The sequence below is a fragment of the Aureobasidium subglaciale genome, assembly GCF_000721755.1.
Source record: "Aureobasidium subglaciale EXF-2481 unplaced genomic scaffold scaffold_2, whole genome shotgun sequence".
NCBI classification, from domain to species: domain Eukaryota; kingdom Fungi; phylum Ascomycota; class Dothideomycetes; order Dothideales; family Saccotheciaceae; genus Aureobasidium; species Aureobasidium subglaciale.
Genome location: NW_013566993.1, coordinates 1,124,612 through 1,140,317, shown reverse-complemented (window position 1 = coordinate 1,140,317; position 15,706 = coordinate 1,124,612). Strand labels below are relative to the sequence as shown.

Here is a 15,706-nt window from a genome sequence, read left to right as displayed (position 1 = left end):
TTGTTGGTTGGCAAAGTGATTGATTGCGAGAGAGTCTGCGGTAAAATCCGGAGAGGCACGACGTCAATCCAGTGCAACGCGCGACGCAGACTGGAGGTATCAACCACCTCGACCACCACATCAACACTCCACCAACCTCTCTCATCGACATCTATTCCTGCCTCCATTCCCATCAGAATAGGCATATACACTCACACACATAGCGCAAACATGGAAGATCTGCCAGGCGCCGACTCTCCTCCCATCAACTATGTCGGCCACGAACCTGCTGGCAACGACGACCCTCAAGACCCCCTTCGCCCCGAGATTGAAGAAGAAGACTCTGCGCGCACTCCTCCCATCGCCGACCCTCACCAAGACACCGAGCTCGCCGAAGACGACCAGAACCCTGAACTCTCAATCCCCGAAGCCGCCAACAACGATGACAACGACGCCGATTCCGACGACAATCTGAGTGATGTTGACGAAGCTCAATTCCAAGATTTTGATCCAAATGCCATTGCTATTGAAGAGCGACCCAGAGTTGTCGATGCCAGCGGTGTAGCTCTGCTTGGAAAGCATAAGCGCAAGCGTGATGATGCTGATGGAGAGGGCAAGAAGAAGCGCAGAGAGGGTCGTCGTGAGAAGCCAAAGCGCAGCAAGCGTGGCGAGGATGGTGCAGACTTTGATGATGGAGACGACGCTGAAGGTCGTAGGAGAAAGACAAAGGCTCCTGGAGAGAAGCGCAAGAAGAGAACACCCAGCCCCGAGGATGATTCAAACCTGACCCCAGAAGAGAGTGAGTACATGCTGAACGTCATTGCCTAAGTTCAGAATCTAACACGGGCTACAGGGCGCAAGAAGGAGTTCTCTCGCAAGCTGGATGAGGCGCTCAAGAAGCCAAAGACAAACAACAGACGCAAGGCTGGCATCGATCTGGAGCAGATGGCCGATACTGAGCTTGAAGAGATGCGTCGTCGTATGGCCGAGGCCGCCCAGGCCGACACACAAGCGCGCGACGAAGGAAAGCCTGCTATGCACAAGCTTAAACTCCTCCCTGAGGTTGTCGCAATGCTGAACCGCAATACCCTGCAAAACGCCCTCGTCGACCCGGACATCAACCTCCTCGAGTCTGTCCGCTTCTTCCTCGAGCCTCTCAACGACGGCTCCCTCCCTGCCTACAACATTCAACGCGAGCTTTTTGCTTGTTTGGCAAAACTTCCTGTCTCCAAGGACGCACTCGTCGCCTCCGGCATTGGCAAAGTAACCCATTTCTACACTCGCAGCACAAAGGCCGAACCCTCTATCAGACGTCAAGCCGAGAAGCTCGTGGGTGAATGGACCCGACCCATCCTCAAGCGCACCGATGACTTCCGCAAGCGCGAGTTTGTCGAGGCGACTTACGACCCCAGTCAACTTCCCATGCGCAGCACACAAACTGCTGATAAAGCCAACCGCGCTGCTGCTGCCAGAAAGGCTGCGTTGGCTTACCCTACCGTCACCAATCGTGCCAGAGTCGAGGGTGGTCTGGGTACTTACACCATTGTGCCCAAGAGCGATCTCTCCAGAGCCCAACCTGGTGTTCGTCGTTTGGGTGCCGCTGGTGACGATCTTGCTCGTAAGCTGCAGGCACGCTCAAAGAACCAGAGAAGATGAGAGGTTTTGTTTCAGAGGCGGCGACTATGGGAAAGGCATTTGGGGGCAATGATATCAAAAATTGGGCTTGCCAGGCGTTTTCTTTTCATCACTTATCTTTCTTGCCAGTGGCTTTAGGGCCATAATTCGAACTATCACGATCGATGTTCTTTCCTCGTCTTTTGCATGTGCTTGAAAGCACGTGCAGTCATTCATCCATCCTATGCATGTTCTCTATGTTTGTCGTTTGTGAAGGTCCGCTGTTGAATGTTGCGATTCGTGACACCATGGTCAATTTCTTGACCTTGTGGTTCCCCGAAGCTCAGACCTACCTCCTAGGCTCTTAATCGATATGAGGTCGATACCCTTCTCACGACTCTTCTCGATATAGGCCTCACATCGGTTTGTGATATACGCTGAACTTGGTGCGAGTCAGAGCACCCTGTCTGACAAGACTTTTGGCCATCGGGAAAGATCATCTGTCACGGCACCTTTCCGTTGCTCCGCGGGCCGATGACACGACATGCCGAAGAAAAGTAAAATGAGCTTCCCGTTGAAGACGCGTTGTCTACTCGAGAAAAGTCCGAAATTTATGTACCGATGACATCGAATCGCGTAGTCACTAGTTGGGAACGTCATGGAAAGAAATTATGTGCTTCTTTTTAGATGGCTCCGGTAAATCCGAGGAAGAGTGCATCATAATTCGGGCCATCGTCCCATTCTTCCATACATCCGTAGCTTGATACCCGAGAGCTGTACTTGCTAGCTATCTTTGGTGTCACAACATCAGAGCCTCTCTCTCTATCTCTCTCACACTTTCTTCTTATCTTACGTATACTAATTTCCTCTCTCTCTGGCAACATTATGGCTTCCCTCTCTCGCTCGGTCTCTTCTCTGGCAGCCAGTTCGCGCATCAATGTTGTGCTAAGAATTGGCTCCAAGGTACCGCGTACTGCATGCTTTAACAGAGTCAATGGCTCTCTGGCGCCCATTGGACTGCGATTTGGAAGCGGTGCCGCAATCCCAAGAAAGAAGGAACCCATCGCTGGCGATGCTCAACCCCCTGCTAAGATTGTCGGTAACTCAAAAATCTACAAGAGCGCAGAAGATGCGGTAGCAGATATCAAGAGTGGCTCTACAATTCTGAGTTCTGGATTCGGTCTTTGTGGTGTCGCAGGTTGGTCTCTCATGGTCAGACAAATAGAAAGCTCAAATTAACACTTTCGGCCAGAAACCATTATCCAGGCAATTGCGAAAAGAGGAGCTGGCGAAGTCACCAACTTGACTGCTGTTTCCAACAACGCCGGTGTAGGAGATGGCGGTCTTGCTTCTCTCGTCAAGTCGGGCCAAGTTACAAAACTCATCATCTCATATCTCGGTGGTAACAAGGATCTGGAGAGAAAGTATCTCACCGGAGGCATCGGCATTGAGCTGTGCCCTCAGGGTACCCTCGCTGAGAGAATCAGAGCAGGAGGTGCAGGCATCCCAGCTTTCTTTACTCCTACTGGTGTCAACACTGCCATCATGACTGGTGATATTCCTATTAGATTTGGACCTCCCGCCGAGGGCTCGAATGAGGCTTCTGTGGTCGAGGCTGGTACTCCTCGCGAGACTCGTGTCTTCGAGGGTAAGACCTACAACATGGAGCGTGCCATCAAGGGTGACGTCGGAGTCCTGAGAGCATGGAAGGTCGACGAGGCTGGTAACTGTCGCTTCCGGTGAGTCAAAAAAGCAAAAATCTGGTGTAAGCTTAATGGCTGACAATTGTGCCAGATACACCACCCAAGCATTCGGTGTCCTTGTCGCAAAAGCTGCTAAGATGTCCATCGTCGAGGCCGAGGAGATCGTTCCCGTAGGCTCTATTCACCCCGACGATGTCCACCTTCCCGGAATCTACGTCGATCGCATCATTCAAGCCACAGCCGAGAAGGGCATCGAGCAGAGAATGACTCGCCCTTCAGAAGAGACGGAGACCACAAAGGATATCCCTGCCGCAGAGAAGTCGCCTGCCCTGATCAGAAGAGAGAGAATCGCCAAGCGCGCCTCGAAGGAACTTCACAACGGCATGTACGTCAACTTGGGCGTCGGTATGCCCACTCTGGCTCCCTCTTTCCTTGACCCTGAAGTCAAGGTCTGGATTCAGTCCGAGAACGGTCTTCTTGGCCTCGGTCCTTACCCCACTGAGGCAGAGGTTGACGCCGATCTCATCAACGCTGGAAAGGAGACTGTCACTATGGTCCCTGGTGGAGCTACCTTTGATTCTGCCGAGTCCTTCGCCATGATCCGTGGTGGACATGTCGATGTCTCTATTCTTGGAGCTCTCCAAGTCAGCGCCAACGGTGATCTCGCCAACTACATGATCCCTGGCAAGGTCGTCAAGGGCATGGGCGGTGCTATGGATCTCGTGTCCAACCCCGAGCAAACCAAGATTGTTTGCTTGACTGACCACGTCGACAAGTACGGCAAGCCCAAGGTTGTCCAGGAGTGCTCGCTCCCTCTTACCGGAGCTCGTGTAGTCAGCACTATCATCACCGACCTCGTAAGTACATTCTCGTGCGACCTTGAAAAAATGTGAGCTAATATTATCCAGTGTGTCTTCCAGGTCGACCGCAAGGACGGCGGTCTTACTCTCACCGAGCTGGCCGAGGGCGTCACCGTCGAAGACATCAAGGCCAACACCGGTGCATCATTCACAGTCGCAAAGGATATCAAATCGATGGAGTAAACCTTGTTTCCTCAAGACACACGTCCACCGTCCCCAGCCTCCTAGCCACTTCAGTGCATACTACTGATCTACATTACCACCCAATCTGGACGGCTAGTCGGGTGGCAGCTTGATTGAATCGGAAAGTTGGATGTCCTGCAACCTCACCCGAACTCGACCGCTACAAATCAAACGCAGCGAGTAATGTCCAAAAGGAAACGAAAATCTTTATTGCGTATAGATTGGTGGGGATAAAATTATTGGGATAGAAAGGAGTATTAGGTGCATGTATGGCGCAGCAATAGAATAGTGAAAAGTATGGTTATCATGTCACTCGAGGTTTCTCTATATGAATGAGAGGTGTGCAGGGGGTCCCTTCTTTATGGAGCCGATCAGACCAAAGGAGATCGAGACTGGAAGGTGCGTCGATTTCATGTCAAGCATGATTTCGAAGGAGGGAAGGAGCTCTTGATATATACTTCATGTAAATGAAACTCCCCGACAAATGCTGTAACCTGCCGTCTTCTTCCAGGATCATAAAGAGAGACATTTGCTATATTTACTCGAGTGTATAGTACCTGGGACTTTCAGAACGAAGTTGGAATATATCAACAGACGTCACATGGTATAACTTGATTGACCCGTGCTCGACCTAGGGAAAGTGCCATCTCCATGAGACCGAAAGCGATGCTACATCTTTGTGCTCGGCGACCTGACCTCGAGGAGCGACACTCAGAGACGGAGCTTCACTGCTGTATGTCAAAAGCTCTAGCAAGTTCATTTCCTTTCCTTTGAAGCAGTTGCTCGTGATGCTCAAAAGCAGAAGCAACAGGATTACTCAAGGCTGAGCTCTGTCCTCGTCTAACGTTGACCTTGTGTCACTATGCTACTCCGGTATCGTCGATCTTCACGCTATCAAGAAGCACTGGAGGCACACCATGCATGCTCGCACCGCGGGCGGCCAAGGAAGTCAGGTAGATAACGACCTCAGGAGATGTCGATGTGAGTGCATCTGGACAAGAGGAGGTCATCTGTGGTAAGTTGTGATGCGCTCCCTTCTAGCGTTGCAGTGGTGCGACAGCACGACAGAGTGACTATTCGTCCTTGAACCCTTTGGGTCGAGCTACCCCAGAGATCTACAGTAGCCGGAGATGAGTCCCAAAAAGGTTGAGCATCAACTGTCAATCTCGACTTTCAACAGGACGTATATCGACCATTTGACATCTTTAGTTCTGTACAGACTACACAAGATGGTAACATCGACAAGTTCGGCTCATAAGGTGTGGTCTGAAGAGAAAAGGTGCAAGTTAGCAGCGGTCTGTTTGCGGCATCTTCTCTGATGCCGTCCGTGCGGCTCTTGTTCGTCCACGTGGGGCGACACCAAGCTTTTTGATCGACATCAAGCATACACCTTTATTCTAATCAAGATCAGCAGTCAGTCTCACCTCCATATGACACGGCCCTGCTCAAAAAGACCCTGTAGCCAATGAGTAGCTTGAACAACAAGGTAAGTCTCCGCCCACCCTTCAATCAATGACTCGTGAAATGCTCCCCTTGATAGCACTTGACCTCAACTTGCCTCTACCACGGACCAGGCAAGCTGATCTATCGAAATCAACCCAAGTGGCAGATGCTCAAGAGAGCTATGAGTAAAGATCGCCTTGTCGAGATGGAATATATAACATGCAAGGACGCTGGACAACAATAAGTCATTCTCCTCATCATCTCCTCCACTCTTTCACCAACTCATCTCATTCTTCTTCATCAAGACTTCCACTCTTTACAGGTCTGTTTTTCCGAAACGCTCAACATCCATACACTCCGAATCTTTCCTCTCTCTTAAACAACAACAATCTCATATCCACAATCATGCGCTTCACTCAAGCTTTCGCTATTGCCGGTCTTTCGGCCTCGCTGGCTTCTGCCATGCCCATCGGCACTTCTGGAAGCGTTCTCGGAAACGTTGCTTCTGGAGTTCACCCCATTGTCACCTCCGCAGGTGTCACCGTTGATGGTGTTGGCACTGTTGTAGGCGGCGTTGGCGGTGTCGTTGGAGGTGTCGGATCTAGTCTTGGAGGCGTTGGTGCTACTGCCAATGGACTCGGCGAGCATGTCGAGAACTCCAAGCGTGATGGCGTTCTGGGAGGTGTCCACCCTGTCGTTACCTCCGCCGGAACCACAGTCAACGGTGTCGGCACTGTCGTCGACGGCGTTGGCGGCATTGTCGGAGGTGTAGGCACTACTCTCGGCGGTGTCGGTACTACCGTCAACAACGTCGGCCAGCATGCCGCTGGTGAGAATGTCCTCAAGCGCGACGGCGTTTTCGGAGGCGTCCACCCCATCGTCACTTCTGCCGGTACGACCGTCAACGGTGTCGGAACCGTCGTTGACGGTGTCGGTGGTATTGTTGGTGGCGTTGGCAGCACTCTCGGTGGCGCCGGCTCTGTCGTCAACGGCCTCGGTGAGCACGTCGAGAACTCCAAGCGCTCTCCCCTTCTCGATGCTGTCGTCGGTAACCCCATTGTTGGCGGCGTTACCCATACTGTCGGCTCTGTTGTCGGTGAGGTCGCTCAGGGTGGCATTCCCGCGGCTGTGAGCAACCTTGTAGGCGGTGTTGTCAAGCGCTCCCCTATCCTCGACAGCGAGCTTGGCTCCGGCCTTGCTGGTATCAGCGGTACTGTCGATGGCATTACCTCCGGCGGTCTTCTCGGTGGTGTGAGCAAGACTGTCGATGGCCTTGTTGCTCCCATCACTGGCAGCATCGTCTAAATCAACACGCCAGAATCATGAACATTTACAATTTACTTCTTCGTTCCCGGACAGAGAACAGCTACGATCATGAAATGAATTGCGTATTCAGAGCAATTTGTGGTGGTGGGGATATTTTCTTATGTGCCAGATGTTACTATACCAGACCTAGTATCTTTATCTTAATTTCGCAATTATTACTTACAAATCTCACGGTGTTTGTCTACTTTCTTTGCTATCAAAGGCAGATACTTGCGAACGACCAGACAAATGAACATATTTTCCAGATCGGAGTCCGACTCGTTGTGGGTCTTCGTCAATCGCTGATTTACACATCACCATGATGTCATGCAGTTTTCCAGTCCTTTGTTTGTTTCTGTTCACGCAGCTGTCCTCTACTCTGACATCATATCGCGCATCAAGGGCGACACCTATGATATTAGATGAAGTAATGCTCGAGAAGTAATTCAGGACATTGGACAATTTATTGACCTCAGCTTGCATGTTTTGTTGATGCTATCTGTTCCGTGATGAGCACTCGTCCAAGATCGAAATGAGTGGCATGTATAAGATGAGAAGTACTTCTTCAGAGCAACATCACTACCGTCTTTGTATTCTCGCTCAATCGTGTTTAGACTTGACTCTTCAAACAAGTCATTCAAAACAATACAAAGAACGCAAGACAAGACCACCAGTCTCAAAACGCATCTCGCTCATATCTCTACGATCTATGCTACCTCTCGATTACATCAAGAAGAGTCCAAGTCGTGACTAAGATGTAGTCAACAGACTTCAACGTCGTCTCCCTCAATGAGCAAAGCGGAAATCCAACCTCTTATTACCCTGATCGGTGGTGTTCTGAATATAGTCGTCTCTCTGCTCTTGACTCATAGATGTCCACTTCTGTTCTCTCTGCTTGTTCCGGTAAACGTAGTATGCCTTTGCCAGTGCATAAAGTGCAATGGCTAAACAGTTGACGGCAACGATCTGCATGTTACCTCGGTGGTACAACGGTTTGTCGTCCTGACGGTAAATGTTTGCGCCAATGACACCTCCGGCCTGTACCGTCATGTTGTATACAGCAGCAGATATCGTACGGGTGCGGACCGAGCCAGCGTTTCGAGATGTCCATGCGACGAGGATGGCATGGCAATATGGATAGCCAAGCAGAACGACTAGAAGTGCATATGTGCCCCATACATCTGTGCCTGAGCCAGGCCACCATCTTAGAGCGATCAGACAGGGCAACAGCCATATGTTCTGTATAGCGGCGATGAAGGAACGCTCTTTGACCTTCTCACTTAGCCATGTCAGAGAGAGTAGTGTGATAATGGTGACTGCATTGGGCACGATAGTGAGAAGATTGGTGTTGAAGGTGCTGAAGCCTAGTTGTCGAAGTGTCAATGACAGATAGTTGGTGACGGGGGTTTGAGGTATGAAGACAACGAGGCCGAGCGTGTAGATCTGTTCTATAGTCAGTATCGTTCTAGTGATACAAACAAGAAGTACTCACAGGCCACAAGTCGTAATCTGTCAAGGCTGCCCACAGAAGTTTGGGTGTAACTGCTTGTCTGTTGTGCATGTCACCCTTGGTTGGGTCATCTCTGAGAACGCGGTTGACCACAATTTTGACCTCTCGATCTGTGAACCAACCCTTAGGTCGGAACCAAGTCTTCGTCTGTACAGCTGATGCCGGCATGAGGAAGACCGCGGAAACTCCAATCGCAAAGGTCAAGATACCCTAAGACAGCCATTATTAGCAAGCACACTCTTGAAATCCTTGATGTACCTACCTCGATCAAGAACAGCCATCTCCAACCAGCAAGACCATGTGCATTGTCCAGATGGAAGATGCCGAACGCTAATAGCGAAGCGATGATGGTGGTCAAGTTTAATGCAGTCCAGAAGAAACTCAGGCGGATGGGCAATTCGGTACTTGTGTAGAAATACGATAACCAGAGTACTAGATCCGGGATGAAGCCACCTTCGAGAGCACCAATGAGGCATCGGCAGACATAGAAGCTGGCCCTTCCGCTAAGGGCAGCTTGTGCAGCAGCAACAATTGACCAGGACATCATCTGGATCGGGATCCATCTATCTGGCCCTAGCTTCTTCGAGATCAATTGCGAAGGAACCTCGGCTGCCATGAATGACAGGCGAAACAAACTCTGGCCTGTAGAATGTGAGCACAGACGTCACCGCAGTTGAACGTGATCCGGGCTTACCGTAGTTGTACTCATTCGTGGTCAAGCCAAGGTCGTCGAGCATGTTGTCAGACAAGGCTTGCGAGATGTTACCTCGGTCGAGTTGCAATGCGAAGAATGCAACGCACGCAAAGAGACAGACTCTGAGGTCCAAACGTCTCACAAGCCTCTTTTCCTCGGCGGCCGTCCATTCAATCTCAGGATCGAATGCTTCGCGGGATTCGTACTTTGCGTTCTCGTACAAGTTGCGGTAATAGTCGGCAACATTGGGGTCTTTGAAGGGATTTTTGGAGTCGATAGAACTTCTGTCGGAGGCCTCATCTACCTCGGATGGGTTCTTGATGTCGGCCGTGACATCGAAGCCTTCTTTCGGAGACATGGTGGAGAAGTGGACGATAGATTTAACTGGCTGAATTGCAGAAGCATTGACTGACCACCCCAGGCCTTATAACATACACTGGCATGATTTCGTGATTTTGGTTGCCCTATTCGCCATTTTACTGTGGCGTAATTGTATTCGGTAAATTGATAATGTTGAGCAAATCCGCAGCATAATGTCGCCTTCGAAGATGGTGACGGCTCGGGCGCAAACAACAGACAGTAAGAGAAGGTAGAGATAGGAGACGTGAAAGTATGACGGTTGTCCAATAGAGGGTGCAGCTCGAAAGTGGGCAAGCAAGACGCGAAATGGCGTGCTTGCCCCAACTTGACGTTGACCATACCAAGCGCTAGGCTCGTTACTGCGAACCTACCTCTGAGCATGGCCAAGATGACATGCACTCCACAAAACGTAGCAACGTCGGTATACCGAGTGATGACTAGCTCTAGTGACGATGCACCCAGCTTGGCGGGCTTGTCGCTGGTGGTAGGTCGTGACTGCCGGAGCGATCTCACCTTGACGTGATCAGCCCTCTGCACCATTCGAGAAAGCCATGTCACCTTTTGAATCATGAGTGTTGATGGCTCGGAGGTCTCGACTCAGGTGCCAGGTCAAGCATAGTATGAGAAACGACGCATCTATGTCCTGCCCTAGCCCCATCACTTCATGAGGCAGCTTCCTCGTCCATCTCTCTTCAAGCAGTGCGAACACCCATTGCGGATACAGGTGCCAGTCACAGTCTGGATCGAAGCTGCGTGTAGCCTGGCCGACCGATGGTGCCTCGGAATGGGAAGGTTGTCTATAGCGCGTCGCAGTTCGTGCATTTGGAAACAGAGACGAGGGCGCACAACCCTCCTGTGGGGCACCGGATGTGGCGGGTCATGGTCGCGTAGAGCTCACACCTTTGATCGAGGCTGGTCGGCGATGTCGCATCCATGTGTGGTCGCCATATCACAATGTTGCTCGATGGGTGGAACTTTGAAATATTCGGCGAGCATTCCTTCCGACGGTTGCTTGCTCTTCACAGCCAAGATGACGTCCATCACGACACGAGATCTCCCTAGCCCACCACGCGTCGAGTCCTTGTCCATCACCACCTTTGTCTCCAATGGACACTGCCATTGAAATCAATCCAATCCCACAGAGTCGTCTATCTGCTTCGTTCTAAAGCATGAGAAAAACTTGCGTGGCAGCCTGCTCTCGATCTCGCCGTGCTACTTGGCAACTCACCAATGGCGTGGGAAGGATCAAGCCAAACTGAACCATCCACATCCTATGGCTACCCCGCAGCGCTCCGCAGTTCTCGCCGGTCCTTATTGCGACACACTGACCCGTCTGTATACCTTGCTGATCACAAAGGACTGTTGAGATTGTAGAATATATTCCAGTATGAACGGCAACAAGCGTCCCCGGCTCGAACACCGCGAGAGCATCTCTTCAGAGACCGCCTCGAAGGCACAACTCACGCGAGCCTGTAAGCCTCCTTGATGCCTCTTCAACTAGACTTCGGGCTGATCAAATCCTCTAGGTGCAGAGTGCAAAAAGCATAAGATCAAGTGTTTTGTCCAGCAAGGAGGGACAGCTTGTAATAAGTGTATCAAGAGCGGTATCATCTGTGTTCCTCACAACTTTGCTCAAAAGTTCATCGATAAGGATGCGACCTGGAAGTCTGAGGCCGATATCACTCTTGATCGACTGAAGGCTGCTGTTCAGCATTTGCTACAGTTGAACCACTTACCCAGACTTGAGCTCTTCAACGACCCTCAGTCGCTTCCCGTGCCAGTCTGCGAAGTCTTCGTCCAGACGCTCTCTCCTTCAACCACTCACACCAACAGCGTAGTGCCAGGTAACTTCATATCCGAAGGCCCTTCGGCAAACCACCACGAGGATGACTCCGATCTGGTTCCCCTCCCAATGAACAATCTGTACAATCTTACAGAGCCCGGCAATTCTCGTCTCATACGCGTCGATCCTGCTGAGGTCAATGGTCCTGACTTCATCAGTCGCGGTGTTGTCTCCGTTGCTGAGGCCGAGTACCTCTTTTGCCACTTTCGTGATCACATTAATCCGCTATTATGGGACGGCGTCTTGTGCTCACATGGTACTCTTCAAGAAGCCAGACAGTCATCGTCTTTGCTCATCGCCACTGTTCTCACCGTCGCCGCGCTTCATCTCCCCGATCGGGAACAGTCACTGCACGCCACCTATGACGCATTCGTGTCCCTTATGAGAGGCTCGTGTATGCTTCGCAGCCAAAATCTTGACGACATTCGAGGACTATGCATTGGAGCTTTCTACCTTACTAGCCTTAGTTGGGCCTTATGCAGCAGAGCTGTTCGTGTAGCGACCGAGATGAACCTGCACAAGTCATCCTTACAATTCTCTCGAGGATCCATCGAGTCCTACGAGCGTGTGCGACTTTGGTACGTTCTGTACGTATGCGATCACCAGTTTGCTCTTGCCTATGGACGACCACCAATGATGCACGAGGATGCTGCTATCAGAAATGCCGAGAAGTTGCTCACTAGTGGGCTATCTAGCAAAGGTGATTGGAAGTTGGTCGCCCAAGTTGAGCTTTTCCGCATCCTGGCAGGTGCTTATTTCATGTACGGCTGCGACCCTGACCTCGAACTGAACGGATCAGATTTTGAGATGCTGCAATCCTTCAACATATCCGTGGATCAGTGGCGACTACAGTACCAGCCGAAAAATCCAGGAGTCGCTTCTCATTGCGTTAATCCTGCCAAAGGGACTGCACTATACTATCATCTTGCACGCTTCCAACTCAACTCGCTGTCGCTTCGAGGTATTTCTGCTCGTAGCTCAGAATCCGACATGTCTTGGGATCGCAAAGAAGCAGCAAACAATGCCATCGCCGCTGCTACAAACGCATTGCGTCTTATCATCGAGGACGTCGAATTACGAAATGCGCTAATTGGAATGCCGATATTCACACATGCCATGATTGCTGTCTGTGCATCATTCTTGATCAAGATGGCTGTCGTATATGGCGTATCTGACACTAGAAATGTTCGCAAGCTTGTCCTTCCAAAGAATCTGACAAAGTATGGGCTCAACTTTCACACCAAAGACGCACTCTGTAGCGTTGAGAGTCTCGTGCTTGTGCTAAAACCAGTGGCCGACAATGCAAGTCAAAGACATGTCGCCAGACAAGTCATCACTGGCCTGGAAGAATTGCTCCAGCGTTTTGCCAAGAGTCGTGAGGGTGATTTGTTCATATACTCACCATCAGGTGACACCGAGCACCCAGCTGTTGCTGTCGTCAACCACGATATAAGTCACTCTGCCACAGCCGAAGAAAGCTTGTTTGCGCCTGACATCGTCGACGTGACGCACGCCGATTACATTCTACCCGATGGCAGTCATGATCAGGATACGACACAACTTTTTGGCCTGGAGAACGCGCAGCAAGATCCGTTTGATCTGTTGGGTGATCTTGACTGGAGATTTAACGACAGTTTCCTTTGGGGAATTGATTCTGGAGCGCCATACATCTAATTCGTCTTTGCTGTTCTTGCCGCTACTACTGTTTATGATTTATCCGAAATTTTTAGCTCTAAGTAGAGAAGCCATTGCAAGTGCGAAACACATCTCAGAATTTTCATCACCAGCTTTGTACTGGCGCAAAAGGAAGCAGAGTCAGAGGATGCTCGATGCAGTGCTCTTCCGCGTTCCAGACGTTGGAACCAACGGTGCCACGCAATGGAGCGCAGAGGATATCAGCTCTACACTAGGCTTTGGTCTCGATGGTCTGGGCTCTGATATTCGCTTCAAGTCTAAGGCAGATCTCGAGAAAGGGAAAGACATGAATCGCTGGTCAAAAGCATTCATCATACAAAGATATCTGTTACACTCCAGGATCTCTTTCTGCGAGATCCAAGCTATCTCAGCGCAAAACACTCGAAATTGCATCTCCGATTAATTGCATCACCCAGAACCCGTTTCCTCTGTCCAAACATCGAGGACCTCCTGACACAAAGCTAAGCTTTTATTCCCTTCTCTGCAGCTTCTCTCCTCGCTCTCAGCTCTGCGGCCATGACCTCAGCATGATCCATCCTCTCAACAGGATATTTCTTGAAGAGGTACTGGAACACGAACGTCAACACGCACAAAAGTCCCAACCATGAAGTAGTTGTAGCAAAGCCGGGAATGTATCTAGGAGCATCTTTCTTTGGCCAGAGCCAGGTCGAATAGATGGAGGACGCGTTACCGATGGAATTGATTAGGGCGATGGCGATAGCTCTCTTCTCAGCTGGCTGCGGGATCACGTCCGACACCCAGGTCTTGACAAGAGGCGAGCAACCATAAATTGTGCCGAATGCGAAGATGGTCAAGACGTATTGGACCATCCTGCTGGTTGACGTAGTGACTGCAATGAAGAGGACAGTTCCGAGCGCTGAGAGACCGCAGATGAAAGGCCACTTGGTCTTGAACTTGTCTGCAAGCCAACAACAAGCGACAACGTACACCAAGGCAGCCATATATGGTGGGATAGTGTGGTCTGTGAGTTCTGTTAGTATTGATCTGCCGAAATGGAGGGCGAGGGAGCGTGACTCACATTGACCGACGTGGCCAGTCCATCCGAAGCTTTTAACCAAAGTTGGGATGAAGTATTGCATAGTTTGAGATCCGGTGACGAGGATGAAAAGCACGCACTGAGCCCATACTCTCCAGTCCGAGACTGTCATCTTGAACGCAGTCCAGTGGGGAATTGGCACACGACCAGCCCCTTGGGCCATAGCGATACCATCGGCAGCTAGTCTGTTGCAAGCCAGAATGCTTTCTTCCTCGTTCAGGAAACGCTTGGAGGTTGATGGGTAGTCAGGCATCAGGAAGAAGATGATCGTAGCGGCGATCACGGATGCCAAACCCTCAAGGATCTGGTACGCTGTGGTTAGCCTGGGTATTCTTGAAGCCGCAAGGTACGTGTACTTACAAACAGCCATCTCCAACCGGCGAGGCCAGATACGCCATCCATGTAATCAGTGATCAAGCCGGCAAGTAACCCTGACACAGCACCTGCGATCGGGACGGAACTGTACAAGAACGCAAATCGTGTAGCCAGTTCGTATTTACGGTACCACGACGATAGGAAGAAGGCACACCCGGGTGCAAAGCCTGCCTACAAGAAAATCAGCTGCCATCATCACCGAATAGGACAGCTTTGTCTTACCTCAGCGACACCGAGAAGAAAGCGCATGCCAGCCAATTGGGTCCAATTCTGAGTAGCTCCCATGAGCGCAGCAAAAGTACCCCAGACAAGACCCAGACCAGGAAGAAAGATGTGAGGCTTCACTCTGGTAAGGATCATGTTTGCTGGCACTTCGCAGACCAGGTACGAGAGGAAGAAGACCAGTACGATGATCGAGTATTGGTTTGAGGTAAGATTGAAGTCTTCTTCAAGACCACCCGTCTTTGCGTTACTACGAGCAAGCCATACAATCAGCTACTGCGAGCGCAGACTTCGAGAGCGGAACTTACCCAATGTTCGCTCTGTCGAGGAAGCCAAGCAAGTACAATGTCCAGCAGCATGGTAGGATGCGCCAGTCAAGCTTCCTCACCAGCTTTCGCTCGGCTGAACTTCCATTGACCCACTCGGCAGCAAGCTGTTGACCTGCTAGGGCATCGTCGTGCAAGTTCTTCTTGTCCAAACTGTCGAGGGAGTGTATAGATCCCGTAGTGTCGACTCGCTCGACTCGCTCTTCGGCTTCTTTGGCTTGTGAGAAGCCCATGGTGCTAGATCAGTGTCCTTCAGAAAGTTGAATGTGATTTGAGTGAATATATGTCCCGTTGACCATGCAGTCGGGTCCAGCCATTATAACTCTTTCTGGACGTTCAGAGGAGAATGTAGTTAAGCATACTCTACCCCATGGGGTCGGCGAAAGGTGCGAATGAGGGACGGCAGATTTGCAACAGAACCGGCATGCTTGCCGCCAAACATGTGGAGATACAGCGATCTGACCTTTGTGATAGCGGGACATACGGCGCGAATTCACCTGTTCAGCTCTTTCTTGGTCACCCAGCCTAGGATCTGGA

The 15,706-nt window shown here is 50.8% G+C and overlaps 6 protein-coding genes across 6 annotated transcripts; 4 read left to right on the top strand and 2 right to left on the bottom strand.

The window, feature by feature from the left end:
* Window positions 1-91: 91 nt before the first annotated feature.
* Window positions 92-1,975, top strand: AUEXF2481DRAFT_36440 (uncharacterized protein). The gene is made up of 2 exons (XM_013492036.1): window positions 92-778; window positions 833-1,975. The coding sequence occupies exons 1-2, from the start codon at window positions 211-213 to the stop codon at window positions 1,633-1,635; spliced, it is 1,371 nt and encodes a 456-aa protein (XP_013347490.1). The 5' UTR covers window positions 92-210; the 3' UTR covers window positions 1,636-1,975.
* A 503-nt stretch (window positions 1,976-2,478) lies between these two features.
* AUEXF2481DRAFT_62082 (uncharacterized protein) lies at window positions 2,479-4,339 on the top strand (the record flags this gene model as incomplete). Its single annotated transcript, XM_013492108.1, has 4 exons — window positions 2,479-2,791; window positions 2,846-3,332; window positions 3,388-4,153; window positions 4,205-4,339. The coding sequence occupies 4 exons, from the start codon at window positions 2,479-2,481 to the stop codon at window positions 4,337-4,339; spliced, it is 1,701 nt and encodes a 566-aa protein (XP_013347562.1).
* Window positions 4,340-5,756: 1,417 nt separating this feature from the next.
* AUEXF2481DRAFT_36437 (uncharacterized protein) lies at window positions 5,757-7,280 on the top strand. The gene has a single exon (XM_013492035.1). The coding sequence runs from the start codon at window positions 6,188-6,190 to the stop codon at window positions 7,085-7,087; it is 900 nt and encodes a 299-aa protein (XP_013347489.1). The 5' UTR covers window positions 5,757-6,187; the 3' UTR covers window positions 7,088-7,280.
* A 593-nt stretch (window positions 7,281-7,873) lies between these two features.
* On the bottom strand, window positions 7,874-9,649 carry AUEXF2481DRAFT_62095 (uncharacterized protein; the record flags this gene model as incomplete). Its single annotated transcript, XM_013492110.1, has 4 exons — window positions 7,874-8,530; window positions 8,580-8,807; window positions 8,860-9,239; window positions 9,292-9,649. 4 exons carry the CDS (start codon window positions 9,647-9,649, stop codon window positions 7,874-7,876), a joined length of 1,623 nt encoding a protein of 540 aa, XP_013347564.1.
* A 1,389-nt stretch (window positions 9,650-11,038) lies between these two features.
* AUEXF2481DRAFT_1954 (uncharacterized protein) lies at window positions 11,039-13,168 on the top strand (the record flags this gene model as incomplete). The annotated part of the gene is made up of 2 exons (XM_013491787.1): window positions 11,039-11,123; window positions 11,178-13,168. The coding sequence occupies 2 exons, from the start codon at window positions 11,039-11,041 to the stop codon at window positions 13,166-13,168; spliced, it is 2,076 nt and encodes a 691-aa protein (XP_013347241.1).
* Window positions 13,169-13,409: 241 nt separating this feature from the next.
* Window positions 13,410-15,697, bottom strand: AUEXF2481DRAFT_401539 (uncharacterized protein). Its single transcript, XM_013492292.1, has 5 exons — window positions 15,152-15,697; window positions 14,844-15,093; window positions 14,607-14,792; window positions 14,229-14,550; window positions 13,410-14,171 (listed from the first exon to the last, which is right to left on the bottom strand). Exons 1-5 carry the CDS (start codon window positions 15,400-15,402, stop codon window positions 13,651-13,653), a joined length of 1,530 nt encoding a protein of 509 aa, XP_013347746.1. The 5' UTR covers window positions 15,403-15,697; the 3' UTR covers window positions 13,410-13,650.
* Between the last annotated feature and the right edge of the window lie 9 nt (window positions 15,698-15,706).

Coding starts and splice junctions, on each gene's coding strand:
- AUEXF2481DRAFT_401539 (XM_013492292.1), bottom strand. CDS start 15,402: ATGGGCTTCTCACAAGCCAAAGAAGCCGAAGAGCGAGTCGAGCGAGTC. Junction 15,094..15,151: donor CTCGACAGAGCGAACATTGG/GTAAGTTCCGCT, acceptor GCTTGCTCGTAG/TAACGCAAAGACGGGTGGTC. Junction 14,551..14,606: donor CCGGTTGGAGATGGCTGTTT/GTAAGTACACGT, acceptor ACAGCGTACCAG/ATCCTTGAGGGTTTGGCATC.
- AUEXF2481DRAFT_36437 (XM_013492035.1), top strand. CDS start 6,188: ATGCGCTTCACTCAAGCTTTCGCTATTGCCGGTCTTTCGGCCTCGCTG.
- AUEXF2481DRAFT_36440 (XM_013492036.1), top strand. CDS start 211: ATGGAAGATCTGCCAGGCGCCGACTCTCCTCCCATCAACTATGTCGGC. Junction 779..832: donor AAACCTGACCCCAGAAGAGA/GTGAGTACATGC, acceptor CACGGGCTACAG/GGCGCAAGAAGGAGTTCTCT.